General features: G+C 51.4%; 2 protein-coding genes across 4 annotated transcripts; one reads left to right on the top strand and one right to left on the bottom strand.

Annotated features, from left to right (window-relative positions):
- The first annotated feature begins 260 nt into the window (after nt 1–260).
- LOC108006535 (antigen 5 like allergen Cul n 1) lies at nt 261–1,852 on the top strand. The gene is made up of 2 exons (XM_017070060.4): nt 261–1,031; nt 1,414–1,852. Exons 1-2 carry the CDS (start codon nt 298–300, stop codon nt 1,715–1,717), a joined length of 1,038 nt encoding a protein of 345 aa, XP_016925549.2. The 5' UTR covers nt 261–297; the 3' UTR covers nt 1,718–1,852.
- Muc12Ea (Mucin 12Ea) lies at nt 1,838–11,365 on the bottom strand. 3 transcript variants are annotated; one of them, XM_065868223.2, is made up of 2 exons: nt 2,596–11,365; nt 1,838–2,469 (listed from the first exon to the last, which is right to left on the bottom strand). In XM_065868223.2, the coding sequence occupies exons 1-2, from the start codon at nt 11,252–11,254 to the stop codon at nt 1,934–1,936; spliced, it is 9,195 nt and encodes a 3,064-aa protein (XP_065724295.2). In that variant the 5' UTR covers nt 11,255–11,365; the 3' UTR covers nt 1,838–1,933. The 3 variants fall into 3 exon arrangements, with proteins under 3 accessions (XP_065724295.2, XP_070853839.1, XP_016925541.3); XM_070997738.1 differs by having other exon boundaries at nt 1,838–6,555; nt 9,676–11,364; XM_017070052.4 differs by having other exon boundaries at nt 1,838–11,365.
- Between the last annotated feature and the right edge of the window lie 191 nt (nt 11,366–11,556).

Raw genomic sequence — 11,556 nt, 5'->3', positions numbered from 1 at the left:
TAATAACTAACTTCTACAGCTAATTTCCACCTAATCAAAGCGAAGACTATTAAAAATATGATTAAGATAATATTTTAAGAATGGCCAGGTCCGATGTCCTCATGTTAAAGCTCCACTAATTCCCATGGCTAATTTCTTTCTAATGAGAACCAGTTGTGGGGCCCCGCAGCGCTGCCCAACCCCAAGATGTGGGAAAAGCAGCGACGCCAGCCGAGCTGGCCAATGGTTTAGCCAGAGACCCATTCATAAACCCAAAGTGCTGCTCGACCTCCGATCAGTAGCGTGTTGACCGTCGAGATGCCGAGATTGTTGAGCAAGTGCAGCGTGGCCGCCGTTCTTTGGGCGCCTGCAGTGCTCCTTTTGATTTTGGATTGTCAAGGAGGTTTAACTGGAGCTGTGACCACCAGGGCTCCACCACCTACTAGAGCTCCACCGCCAATTAGGGCAGCACCGCCAACCAGGGCTCCACCTCCAACCAAGCCACCACCGCCAACCAAGGCGCCACCGCCCACGAGGACTCTACTGCCCAGAGCGGCTACACACCCCACAGCCGGCTATTGTGTGCCGGAACTATGTGAGCTGTACAATGGTACGCACGTGGTTAATGTGCCACATACCGCTTGCGGCAACGATGGTAGCTTTTCCTCCGCCTGTGGACCGGAGCCTAAGCTCCTGGATATGAGCGATCGGCGGCGCCAACTTCTGCTGGACATGCACAACTTGGCCAGATCAAAGATCGCCAGCGGAGAACTGGCTGGCTATCAAAGTGCCGCTCACATGCCGCTCCTGCGCTGGGACAACGAACTGGAGCAAATGGCCGCCCTGCACGCCAAACGCTGCCAGTTCGCCCACGACAAGTGCCGCAATACGCCGCGCTTCAAGTTCAGCGGTCAAAATATCGGTTACTTTTGGATTGGACGCGAGTTCAAATCGCATTCGCGGCGCATGAAATCCTTTGTGATCAACTGGTTCCGCGAGTACCAGGATGCCAACCAGAGCTTCATCGATAGCTATCGCCCACATCCGCAGGGGTAAGTTGATCACATCCACATAAATAAGAAATCTAGAAAAACGTAATTTAAACCGAATACATTACCCGATAAATGCAGTTACCACTACATATTTTAGATTTATTATCCGCTTTACAGATTTTGTCATTTACTAATAGAACAGCTTTTTCAAACACTTCTGATATAAGCAGATTCACTTGCGTAATGATTACCCTGCTGCAAAATATTCTTATGTTTATAGCATTGTCAGCATTACTTTTTTAATGGGTTTGGGTAGAACCGTAAAGTATTTCTAACAATAACTTTATCATTGTTAATAGAGAAATAGTACTCTAAAAAGAAATATCGTTTATAGAGTTGTCTATAAGAGTTATCTTTTAATCGGAATATTTTTGACCCACAGCAAGAAGATTGGCCACTTCACCCTTTTGGTCTCGGATCGAGTGAGTCGGGTGGGCTGCGCTGGTGTCCGCTTCCTGGAGCCCAATTCCAATCGCTTCCAGTTCATGCTGACGTGCAACTATGACTACAATAACATATTTAACGAACCCATTTACCAATCGGGTCCGGCGGGTTCCAAGTGCCCCCAGCACCGGATCAGCGAGAAGTTCCCCGGTCTGTGCGATTGGCGGGACCCTACGAACGATGTTGAGAGCGAGGAAAGCACCGAGGACGATAACACCCTGGACAATAATATTCCGCTGTAAAACGAATCAATCTATAGGATAAGGAAGTAATACTCGTCGCCACTTACCTGGAATAAGTTACAAAACATACATTTTTTTGCTAGTGTTTAAGCAATTAAAAATCTTCTAAAGAGAATAATATAATTTTATGCTAACTATGGTTGAGTGTTTATTAGAATACAAATTAAATTTGATTAGGATTTAAGCAAGCTTAATGCTATTAGTGTTTCGAGCCTTTTACGAAACATCCGACGCGGTTGTTAATGCCGCTCCAGTTATCACATCAAAGATATTAAACGGAGGAAGAGTTGCGGTGGTCGTAGTAGCCTCAGTGGTTGTCTTCTTCGATGTTGTTCGCTTAGTGGGCTTCAGAGACGTTCGCTTAGTGGGTTTCAGAGTTGTAAGTGTGGCCGTTGTTCCTTCAGTCGGCTTAATAGTAGTGGGTTCAGTGGGATTCAGAGTTGTCGGTTCGACAGATGTCTGCTCTGTTGTCTTAACTGTTGTTGGCTCAGTAGGTTTCAGAGTTGTAGGTTCTGTAGACGTCTTTTCTGTAGTCTCCACAGTCGATTGCTCAGTTGGTTTCAGAGTTGTCGGCTTGTCCGTCGTTCCTTCAGTGGGTTTCAGAGTTGTCGGTTCGACAGATGTCTGCTCCGTCGTCTTAACTGTTGTAGGCTCAGTAGGCTTTAGAGTTGTAGGTACTGCAGACGTCTTCTCTGTGGTCTCCACAGTCGATTGCTCAGTTGGTTTCAGTGTTGTCGGCTTGGCCGTTGTTCCTTTAGTGGGCTTCAGAGTCGTAGGCTCAGTGGGTTTCAGAGTTGTCGGTTTCGCGGTCGTCCTCTCGGTGGTCTTCACTGTCGTTGAATCAGTTGGTTTTAGAGTTGTCGGCTTGGCCGTTGTACCATCAGTTGGTTTCAGAGTTGTCGGCTTCGCCGTTGTTCCTTCAGTGGGCTTCAGAGTCGTGGGCTCCGTGGGTTTTAGAGTTGTCGGTTTCGCGGTCGTCCTCTCGGTGGTCTTCACTGTCGTTGAATCAGTTGGTTTTAGAGTTGTTGGTTTGGCCGTTGTTCCATCAGTTGGTTTCAGAGTTGTCGGTTTGGCCGTTGTTCCTTCAGTAGGCTTCAGAGTCGTGGGCTCAGTGGGTTTCACAGTTGTCGGTTTCGCGGACGTCTTCTCGGTGGTCTTCACTGTCGTTGAATCAGTTGGTTTTAGTGTTGTCGGCTTGGCCGTCGTTCCATCAGTTGGTTTCAGAGTTGTCGGCTTGGCCGTTGTTCCTTCAGTGGGCTTCAGAGTCGTGGGCTCAGTGGGTTTCAGAGTTGTCGGTTTCGCGGTCGTCCTCTCGGTGGTCTTCACTGTCGTTGAATCAGTTGGTTTTAGAGTTGTCGGTTTGGCCGTTGTTCCATCAGTTGGTTTCAGAGTTGTCGGCTTGACCGTTGTTCCTTCAGTGGGCTTCAGAGTCGTGGGCTCAGTGGGTTTCAGAGTTGTCGGTTTGACAGACGTCTTCTCTGTGGTCTTCACTGTCGTTGCCTCTGTTAGTTTTAAAGTTGTCGGCTTCGCCGTTGTTCCATCAGTTGGTCTCAAAGTTGTCGGCTTGGCCGTTGTTCCTTCAGTGGGCTTCAGAGTCGTGGGCTCAGTGGGTTTCAGAGTTGTCGGTTTGACAGACGTCTTCTCTGTGGTCTTCACTGTCGTTGCCTCTGTTGGTTTTAGAGTTGTCGGCTTGGCCGTTGTTCCATCAGTTGGTTTCAGAGTTGTCGGTTTGGCCGTTGTTCCTTCAGTAGGCTTCAGAGTCGTGGGCTCAGTGGGTTTCACAGTTGTCGGTTTCGCGGACGTCTTCTCGGTGGTCTTCACTGTCGTTGAATCAGTTGGTTTTAGAGTTGTCGGCTTGGCCGTTGTACCATCAGTTGGTTTCAGAGTTGTCGGCTTGGCCGTTGTTCCTTCAGTGGGCTTCAGAGTCGTGGGCTCAGTGGGTTTCAGAGTTGTCGGTTTCGCGGTCGTCCACTCGGTGGTCTTCACTGTCGTTGAATCAGTTGGTTTTAGAGTTGTCGGCTTGGCCGTTGTTCCTTCAGTGGGCTTCAAAGTCGTGGGCTCAGTGGGTTTCAGAGTTGTCGGTTTGACAGACGTCTTCTCTGTGGTCTTCACTGTCGTTGCCTCTGTTGGTTTTAGAGTTGTCGGCTTGGCCGTTGTTCCATCAGTTGGTTTCAGAGTTGTCGGCTTGGCCGTTGTTCCTTCAGTGGGCTTCAAAGTCGTGGGCTCAGTGGGTTTCAGAGTTGTCGGTTTCGCGGTCGTCCTCTCGGTGGTCTTCACTGTCGTTGAATCAGTTGGTTTTAGAGTTGTCGGCTTGGCCGTTGTTCCATCAGTTGGTTTCAGAGTTGTCGGCTTGGCCGTTGTTCCATCAGTGGGCTTCAGAGTCGTGGGCTCAGTGGGTTTCAGAGTTGTTGGTTTAACAGACGTCTTCTCTGTGGTCTTCACTGTCGTTGCCTCTGTTGGTTTTAGAGTTGTCGGCTTGGCCGTTGTTCCATCAGTTGGTTTCAGAGTTGTCGGTTTGGCCGTTGTTCCTTCAGTAGGCTTCAGAGTCGTGGGCTCAGTGGGTTTCACAGTTGTCGGTTTCGCGGACGTCTTCTCGGTGGTCTTCACTGTCGTTGAATCAGTTGGTTTTAGAGTTGTCGGCTTGGCCGTTGTTCCATCAGTTGGTTTCAGAGTTGTCGGCTTGGCCGTTGTTCCTTCAGTGGGCTTCAGAGTCGTGGGCTCAGTGGGTTTCAGAGTTGTCGGTTTCGCGGTCGTCCTCTCGGTGGTCTTCACTGTCGTTGAATCAGTTGGTTTTAGAGTTGTCGGCTTGGCCGTTGTCCCATCAGTTGGTTTCAGAGTTGTCGGCTTGGCCGTTGTTCCATCAGTGGGCTTCAGAGTCGTGGGCTCAGTGGGTTTCAGAGTTGTTGGTTTGACAGACGTCTTCTCTGTGGTCTTCACTGTCGTTGCCTCTGTTGGTTTTAGAGTTGTCGGTTTGGCCGTTGTTCCATCAGTTGGTTTCAGAGTTGTAGGCTTGGCCGTCGTTCCTTCAGTGGGCTTCACAGTCGTAGGCTCAGTGGGCTTCAGAGTTGTCGGTTTCGCGGACGTCTTCTCGGTGGTCTTCACTGTCGTTGAATCAGTTGGTTTTAGAGTTGTTGGCTTGGCCGTTGTACCATCAGTTGGTTTCAGAGTTGTCGGCTTGGCCGTTGTTCCTTCAGTGGGCTTCAGAGTCGTGGGCTCCGTTGGTTTCAGAGTTGTCGGTTTCGCGGACGTCTTCTCGGTGGTCTTCACTGTCGTTGAATCAGTTGGTTTTAGAGTTGTCGGCTTGGCCGTTGTACCATCAGTTGGTTTCAGAGTTGTCGGCTTGGCCGTTGTTCCTTCAGTGGGCTTCAGAGTCGTGGGCTCCGTGGGTTTCAGAGTTGTCGGTTTCGCGGACGTCTTCTCGGTGGGCTTGACTGTCGTTGAATCAGTTGGTTTTAGAGTTGTCGGCTTGGCCGTTGTTCCATCAGTTGGTTTCAGAGTTGTAGGCTTGGCCGTTGTTCCTTCAGTGGGCTTCACAGTCGTGGGCTCAGTGGGCTTCAGAGTTGTCGGTTTGACAGACGTCTTCTCTGTGGTCTTTTCTGTCGTTGAATCAGTTGGTTTTAGAGTTGTCGGCTTGGCCGTTGTTCCATCAGTTGGTTTCAGAGTTGTCGGCTTGGCCGTTGTTCCTTCAGTGGGCTTCAGAGTCGTGGGCTCAGTGGGTTTCAGAGTTGTCGGTTTCGCGGTCGTCCTCTCGGTGGTCTTCACTGTCGTTGAATCAGTTGGTTTTAGAGTTGTCGGTTTGGCCGTTGTCCCATCAGTTGGTTTCAGAGTTGTCGGCTTGGTCGTTGTTCCATCAGTGGGCTTCAGAGTCGTGGGCTCAGTGGGTTTCAGAGTTGTTGGTTTGACAGACGTCTTCTCTGTGGTCTTCACTGTCGTTGCCTCTGTTGGTTTTAGAGTTGTCGGCTTGGCCGTTGTTCCATCAGTTGGTTTCAGAGTTGTAGGCTTGGCCGTCGTTCCTTCAGTGGGCTTCACAGTGGTGGGCTCAGTGGGCTTCAGAGTTGTCGGTTTCGCGGACGTCTTCTCGGTGGTCTTCACTGTCGTTGAATCAGTTGGTTTTAGAGTTGTCGGCTTGGCCGTTGTACCATCAGTTGGTTTCAGAGTTGTCGGCTTGGCCGTTGTTCCTTCAGTGGGCTTCAGAGTCGTGGGCTCCGTTGGTTTCAGAGTTGTCGGTTTCGCGGACGTCTTCTCGGTGGTCTTCACTGTCGTTGAATCAGTTGGTTTTAGAGTTGTCGGCTTGGCCGTTGTACCATCAGTTGGTTTCAGAGTTGTCGGCTTGGCCGTTGTTCCTTCAGTGGGCTTCAGAGTCGTGGGCTCCGTGGGTCTCAGAGTTGTCGGTTTCGCGGACGTCTTCTCGGTGGGCTTGACTGTCGTTGAATCAGTTGGTTTTAGAGTTGTCGGGTTGGCCGTTGTAGCATCAGTTGGTTTCAGAGTTGTCGGCTTGGCCGTCGTTCCTTCAGAAGGCTTCAGAGTCGTGGGCTCAATGGGTTTCAGAGTTGTCGGTTTCGCGGACGTCTTCTCGGTGGTCTTCACTGTCGTTGAATCAGTTGGTTTTAGAGTTGTCGGCTTGGCCGTTGTTCCATCAGTTGGTTTCAGAGTTGTAGGCTTGGCCGTTGTTCCTTCAGTGGGCTTCACAGTCGTGGGCTCAGTGGGCTTCAGAGTTGTCGGTTTGACAGACGTCTTCTCGGTGGTCTTTTCTGTCGTTGAATCAGTTGGTTTTAGAGTTGTCGGCTTGGCCGTTGTACCATCAGTTGGTTTCAGAGTTGTCGGCTTGGTCGTTGTTCCTTCAGTGGGCTTCAAAGTCGTGGGCTCAGTGGGTTTCAGAGTTGTCGGTTTCGCGGTCGTCCTCTCGGTGGTCTTCACTGTCGTTGAATCAGTTGGTTTTAGAGTTGTCGGCTTGGCCGTTGTTCCATCAGTTGGTTTCAGAGTTGTCGGCTTGGCCGTTGTTCCATCAGTGGGCTTCAGAGTCGTGGGCTCAGTGGGTTTCAGAGTTGTTGGTTTGACAGACGTCTTCTCTGTGGTCTTCACTGTCGTTGCCTCTGTTGATTTAAGAGTTGTCGGCTTGGCCGTTGTTCCATCAGTTGGTTTCAGAGTTGTCGGTTTGGCCGTTGTTCCTTCAGTAGGCTTCAGAGTCGTGGGCTCAGCGGGTTTCACAGTTGTCGGTTTCGCGGACGTCTTCTCGGTGGTCTTCACTGTCGTTGAATCAGTTGGTTTTAGAGTTGTCGGCTTGGCCGTTGTTCCATCAGTTGGTTTCAGAGTTGTCGGCTTGGCAGTTGTTCCTTCAGTGGGCTTCAGAGTCGTTGGCTCCGTAGGTTTCAGAGTTGTCGATTTCGCGGTCGTCCTCTCGGTGGTCTTCACTGTCGTTGAATCAGTTGGTTTAAGAGTTGTCGGCTTGGCCGTTGTTCCTTCAGTGGGCTTCAGAGTCGTGGGCTCAGTTGGTTTTAGAGTTGTCGGCTTGGCCGTTGTACCATCAGTTGGTTTCAGAGTTGTCGGCTTGGCCGTTGTTCCTTCAGTAGGCTTCAGAGTCGTGGGCTCAGTGGGTTTGACAGTTGTCGGTTTCGCGGACGTCTTCTCGGTGGTCCTCACTGTCGTTGAATCAGTTGGTTTTAGAGTTGTCGGCTTGGTCGTTGTTCCACCAGTTGGTTTCAGAGTTGTCGGCTTGGCCGTTGTTCCTTCAGTGGGCTTCAGAGTCGTGGGCTCCGTGGGTTTCAGAGTTGTCGGTTTCGCGGACGTCTTCTCGGTGGTCTTCACTGTCGTTGAATCAGTTGGTTTTAGAGTTGTCGGCTTGGCCGTTGTACCATCAGTTGGTTTCAGAGTTGTCGGCTTGGCCGTTGTTCCTTCAGTGGGCTTCAGAGTCGTGGGCTCCGTGGGTTTCAGAGTTGTCGGTTTCGCGGACGTCTTCTCGGTGGGCTTGACTGTCGTTGAATCAGTTGGTTTAAGAGTTGTCGGGTTGGCCGTTGTAGCATCAGTTGGTTTCAGAGTTGTCGGCTTGGCCGTCGTTCCTTCAGAAGGCTTCAGAGTCGTGGGCTCAGTGGGTTTCAGAGTTGTCGGTTTCGCGGACGTCTTCTCGGTGGTCCTCACTGTCGTTGAATCAGTTGGCTTTAGAGTTGTCGGCTTGGCCGTTGTACCATCAGTTGGTTTCAGAGTTGTCGGCTTGGCCGTTGTTCCTTCAGTGGGCTTCAGAGTCGTGGGCTCCGTGGGTTTCAGAGTTGTCGGTTTCGCGGACGTCTTCTCGGTGGTCTTCACAGTCGTTGAATCAGTTGGCTTTAGAGTTGTCGGCTTGGCCGTTGTACCATCAGTTGGTTTCAGAGTTGTCGGCTTGGCCGTTGTTCCTTCAGTGGGCTTCAGAGTCGTGGGCTCCGTGGGTTTCAGAGTTGTCGGTTTCGCGGACGTCTTCTCGGTGGTCTTCACTGTCGTTGAATCAGTTGGTTTTAGAGTTGTCGGCTTGGCCGTTGTTCCATCAGTTGGTTTCAGAGTTGTCGGCTTGGCCGTTGTTCCATCAGTGGGCTTCAGAGTCGTGGGCTCAGTGGGTTTCAGAGTTGTTGGTTTGACAGACGTCTTCTCTGTGGTCTTCACTGTCGTTGCCTCTGTTGGTTTTAGAGTTGTCGGCTTGGCCGTTGTTCCATCAGTTGGTTTCAGAGTTGTCGGTTTGGCCGTTGTTCCTTCAGTAGGCTTCAGAGTCGTGGGCTCCGTGGGTTTCACAGTTGCCGGTTTCGCGGACGTCTTCTCGGTGGTCTTCACTGTCGTTGAATCAGTTGGTTTTAGAGTTGTCGGCTTGGTCGTTGTTCCATCAGTTGGTTTCAGAGTTGTCGGCTTGGCCGTTGTTCCTTCAGTGGGCTTCAGAGTCGTGGGCTCCGTGGGTTTCAGAGATGTCGGTTTCGCGGACGTCTTCTCGGTGGGCTTGACTGTCGTTGAATCAGTTGGTTTCAGAGTTGTCGGGTTGGCCGTTGTAGCATCAGTTGGTTTCAGAGTTGTCGGCTTGGCCGTCGTTCCTTCAGAAGGCTTCAGAGTCGTGGGCTCAGTGGGTTTCAGAGTTGTCGGTTTCGCGGACGTCTTCTCGGTGGTCTTCACTGTCGTTGAATCAGTTGGTCTTAGAGTTGTCGGCTTGGCCGTTGTTCCATCAGTTGGTTTCAGAGTTGTAGGCTTGGCCGTCGTTCCTTCAGAAGGCTTCAGAGTCGTGGGCTCAGTGGGCTTCAGAGTTGTCGGTTTCGCGGACGTCTTCTCGGTGGTCTTCACTGTCGTTGAATCAGTTGGTTTTAGAGTTGTCGGCTTGGCCGTTGTTCCATCAGTGGGCTTCAGAGTCGTGGGCTCAGTGGGTTTCAAAGTTGTCGGTTTCGCGGTCGTCCTCTCGGTGGTCTTCACTGTCGTTGAATCAGTTGGTTTTAGAGTTGTCGGTTTGGCCGTTGTTCCATCAGTTGGTTTCAGAGTTGTCGGCTTGGCCGTTGTTCCTTCAGTGGGCTTCAGAGTCGTGGGCTCAGTGGGTTTCAGAGTTGTCGGTTTGACAGACGTCTTCTCTGTGGTCTTCACTGTCGTTGGCTCTGTTGGTTTTAGAGTTGTCGGCTTGGCCGTTGTACCATCAGTTGGTTTCAAAGTTGTCGGCTTGGCCGTCGTTCCTTCAGTAGGCTTCAGAGTCGTGGGCTCCGTGGGTTTCAGAGTTGTCGGTTTCGCGGACGTCTTCTCGGTGGTCTTCACTGTCGTTGGCTCAGTTGGCTTTAGAGTTGTCGGTTTGGCCGTTGTTCCATCAGTTGGTTTCAGAGTTGTCGGCTTGGCAGTTGTTCCTTCAGTAGGCTTCAGAGTTGTGGGCTCAGTGGGTTTCAGAGTTGTCGGTATCGCGGACGTCTTCTCGGTGGTCTTCACTGTCGTTGAATCAGTTGGTTTTAGAGTTGTTGGCTTGGCCGTTGTACCACCAGTTGGTTTCAGAGTTGTCGGCTTGGCCGTTGTTCCTTCAGTGGGCTTCAGAGTCGTGGGCTCAGTGGGTTTCAGAGGTGTCGGTTTTGCAGACGTCTTCTCGGTGGTCTTTACTGTCGTTGGCTCAGTCGGTTTCAAAGTTGTCGGTTTGACAGACGTCTTCTCTGTGGTCTTCACTGTCGTTGCCTCTGTTGATTTTAGAGTTGTTGGCTTGGCCGTTGTTTTTTCTGTGGGTTTCAGAGTCGTAGGGTCAGTCGGTTTCAGAGTTGTCGGTTTAGCGGACGTTTTCTCTGTGGTCTTCACTGTCGTTGCCTCTGTTGGTTTTAGAGTTGTCGGCTTCGCCGTTGTTCCATCAGTTGGTCTCAGGGTTGACGGTTTGGCCGTTGTTCCTTCAGTGGGCTTCAGAGTCGTGGGCTCAGTGGGTTTCAGAGTTGTCGGTTTGACAGACGTCTTCTCTGTGGTCTTCACTGTCGTTGGCTCTGTTGGTTTTAGAGTTGTCGGCTTGGCCGTTGTACCATCAGTTGGTTTCAAAGTTGTCGGCTTGGCCGTCGTTCCTTCAGTAGGCTTCAGAGTCGTGGGCTCCGTGGGTTTCAGAGTTGTCGGTTTCGCGGACGTCTTCTCGGTGGTCTTCACTGTCGTTGGCTCAGTTGGCTTTAGAGTTGTCGGTTTGGCCGTTGTTCCATCAGTTGGTTTCAGAGTTGTCGGCTTGGCAGTTGTTCCTTCAGTGGGCTTCAGAGTCGTGGGCTCAGTGGGTTTCAGAGTTGTCGGTTTCGCGGACGTCTTCTCTGTGGTCTTCACTGTTGTTGGCTCAGTTGGTTTTAGAGTTGTCGGCTTGGCCGTTGTACCATCAGTTGGTTTCAGAGTTGTTGGCTTGGCCGATGTTCCTTCAGTGGGCTTCAGAGTCGTGGGCTCAGTGGGTTTCAGAGTTGTCGGTTTCGCAGACGTCTTCTCGGTGGTCTTTACTGTCGTTGGCTCAGTCGGTTTCAAAGTTGTCGGTTTGACAGACGTCTTCTCTGTGGTCTTCACTGTCGTTGCCTCTGTTGATTTTAGAGTTGTTGGCTTGGCGGTTGTTTTTTCTGTGGGTTTCAGAGTCGTAGGGTCAGTCGGTTTCAGAGTTGTCGGTTTGGGAGAAGTCTTCTCTGTGGTCTTCCCCGTCGTTGATTCTGTGGGTTTAAGAGTGGTCGGTTTGACCGTTGTCCCTTCAGTGGGCTTCAATGTCGTCGTCTTGAAAGTTGTCCCTATAGTCGTTTGCAATGTTGGCTTGGGAGTGGTGGCCCTACTTGAACTCGTCGTGTCTCCCCCACAATTGTGCGGAGTGGTGGTGGCATGTGGGCATTGAGGCTTCGTGGGAGCCGGACTGGTAATGCGGTGCTCACAGGCTGGCGTGGTGGGATGATCTGGACAAGGAGGTGGTGGCGGCTTTAGGGTCGTGGTGCTGGTTTTATTGTTGCACGGATTGCGAAAGTGAAGGACTATCTCGTTGGGCTTTTGGCCGGGCACGATTCGGATGTGCGGGCCGAACATCGTGAATGCGGCCGTGGTGGCCACCAGCAGGCAGATTACGAACAGTTGCATCTTGTCAACGTGCTGCTGCCGGGCTGTCCTTGGATTGTGTCCTTTTTTGTGGGCGGGTCAGAGTGCTGTGAACACCCGAGCTACACCCTCGGTACTGAGCTTTTCAGCCCCTCCAAGGGCATATTTAAGCCGTGGCCGCGTGGACGGAGTCGGGTCCCTAGTCTGTGCAAGAATTTGAATTCCGGACGGCGACCGAAAGCTCGATCGTTCCGGCAGCGGGAACGGATGCACTGCTCTGCCCCTTGGCACGCACCTGTTCCATAAGGTTGGCATAAGCATAAGCCCAAGATTATCGAACCGGA

Source organism: Drosophila suzukii, chromosome X (assembly GCF_043229965.1).
Source record: "Drosophila suzukii chromosome X, CBGP_Dsuzu_IsoJpt1.0, whole genome shotgun sequence".
Taxonomy (NCBI): domain Eukaryota; kingdom Metazoa; phylum Arthropoda; class Insecta; order Diptera; family Drosophilidae; genus Drosophila; species Drosophila suzukii.
Note: the sequence above shows the minus strand (reverse complement) of the source record. Positions and strands in the feature narration are given on the sequence as shown.

What these genes read in the sequence shown, in the direction of transcription:
- LOC108006535 (XM_017070060.4), top strand. Translation starts at nt 298, where the DNA reads ATGCCGAGATTGTTGAGCAAGTGCAGCGTGGCCGCCGTTCTTTGGGCG. An exon ending in TATCGCCCACATCCGCAGGG is followed by an intron (nt 1,032 to 1,413) that starts GTAAGTTGATCA and finishes TTTGACCCACAG; the next exon opens with CAAGAAGATTGGCCACTTCA.
- Muc12Ea (XM_017070052.4), bottom strand. Translation starts at nt 11,254, where the DNA reads ATGCAACTGTTCGTAATCTGCCTGCTGGTGGCCACCACGGCCGCATTC.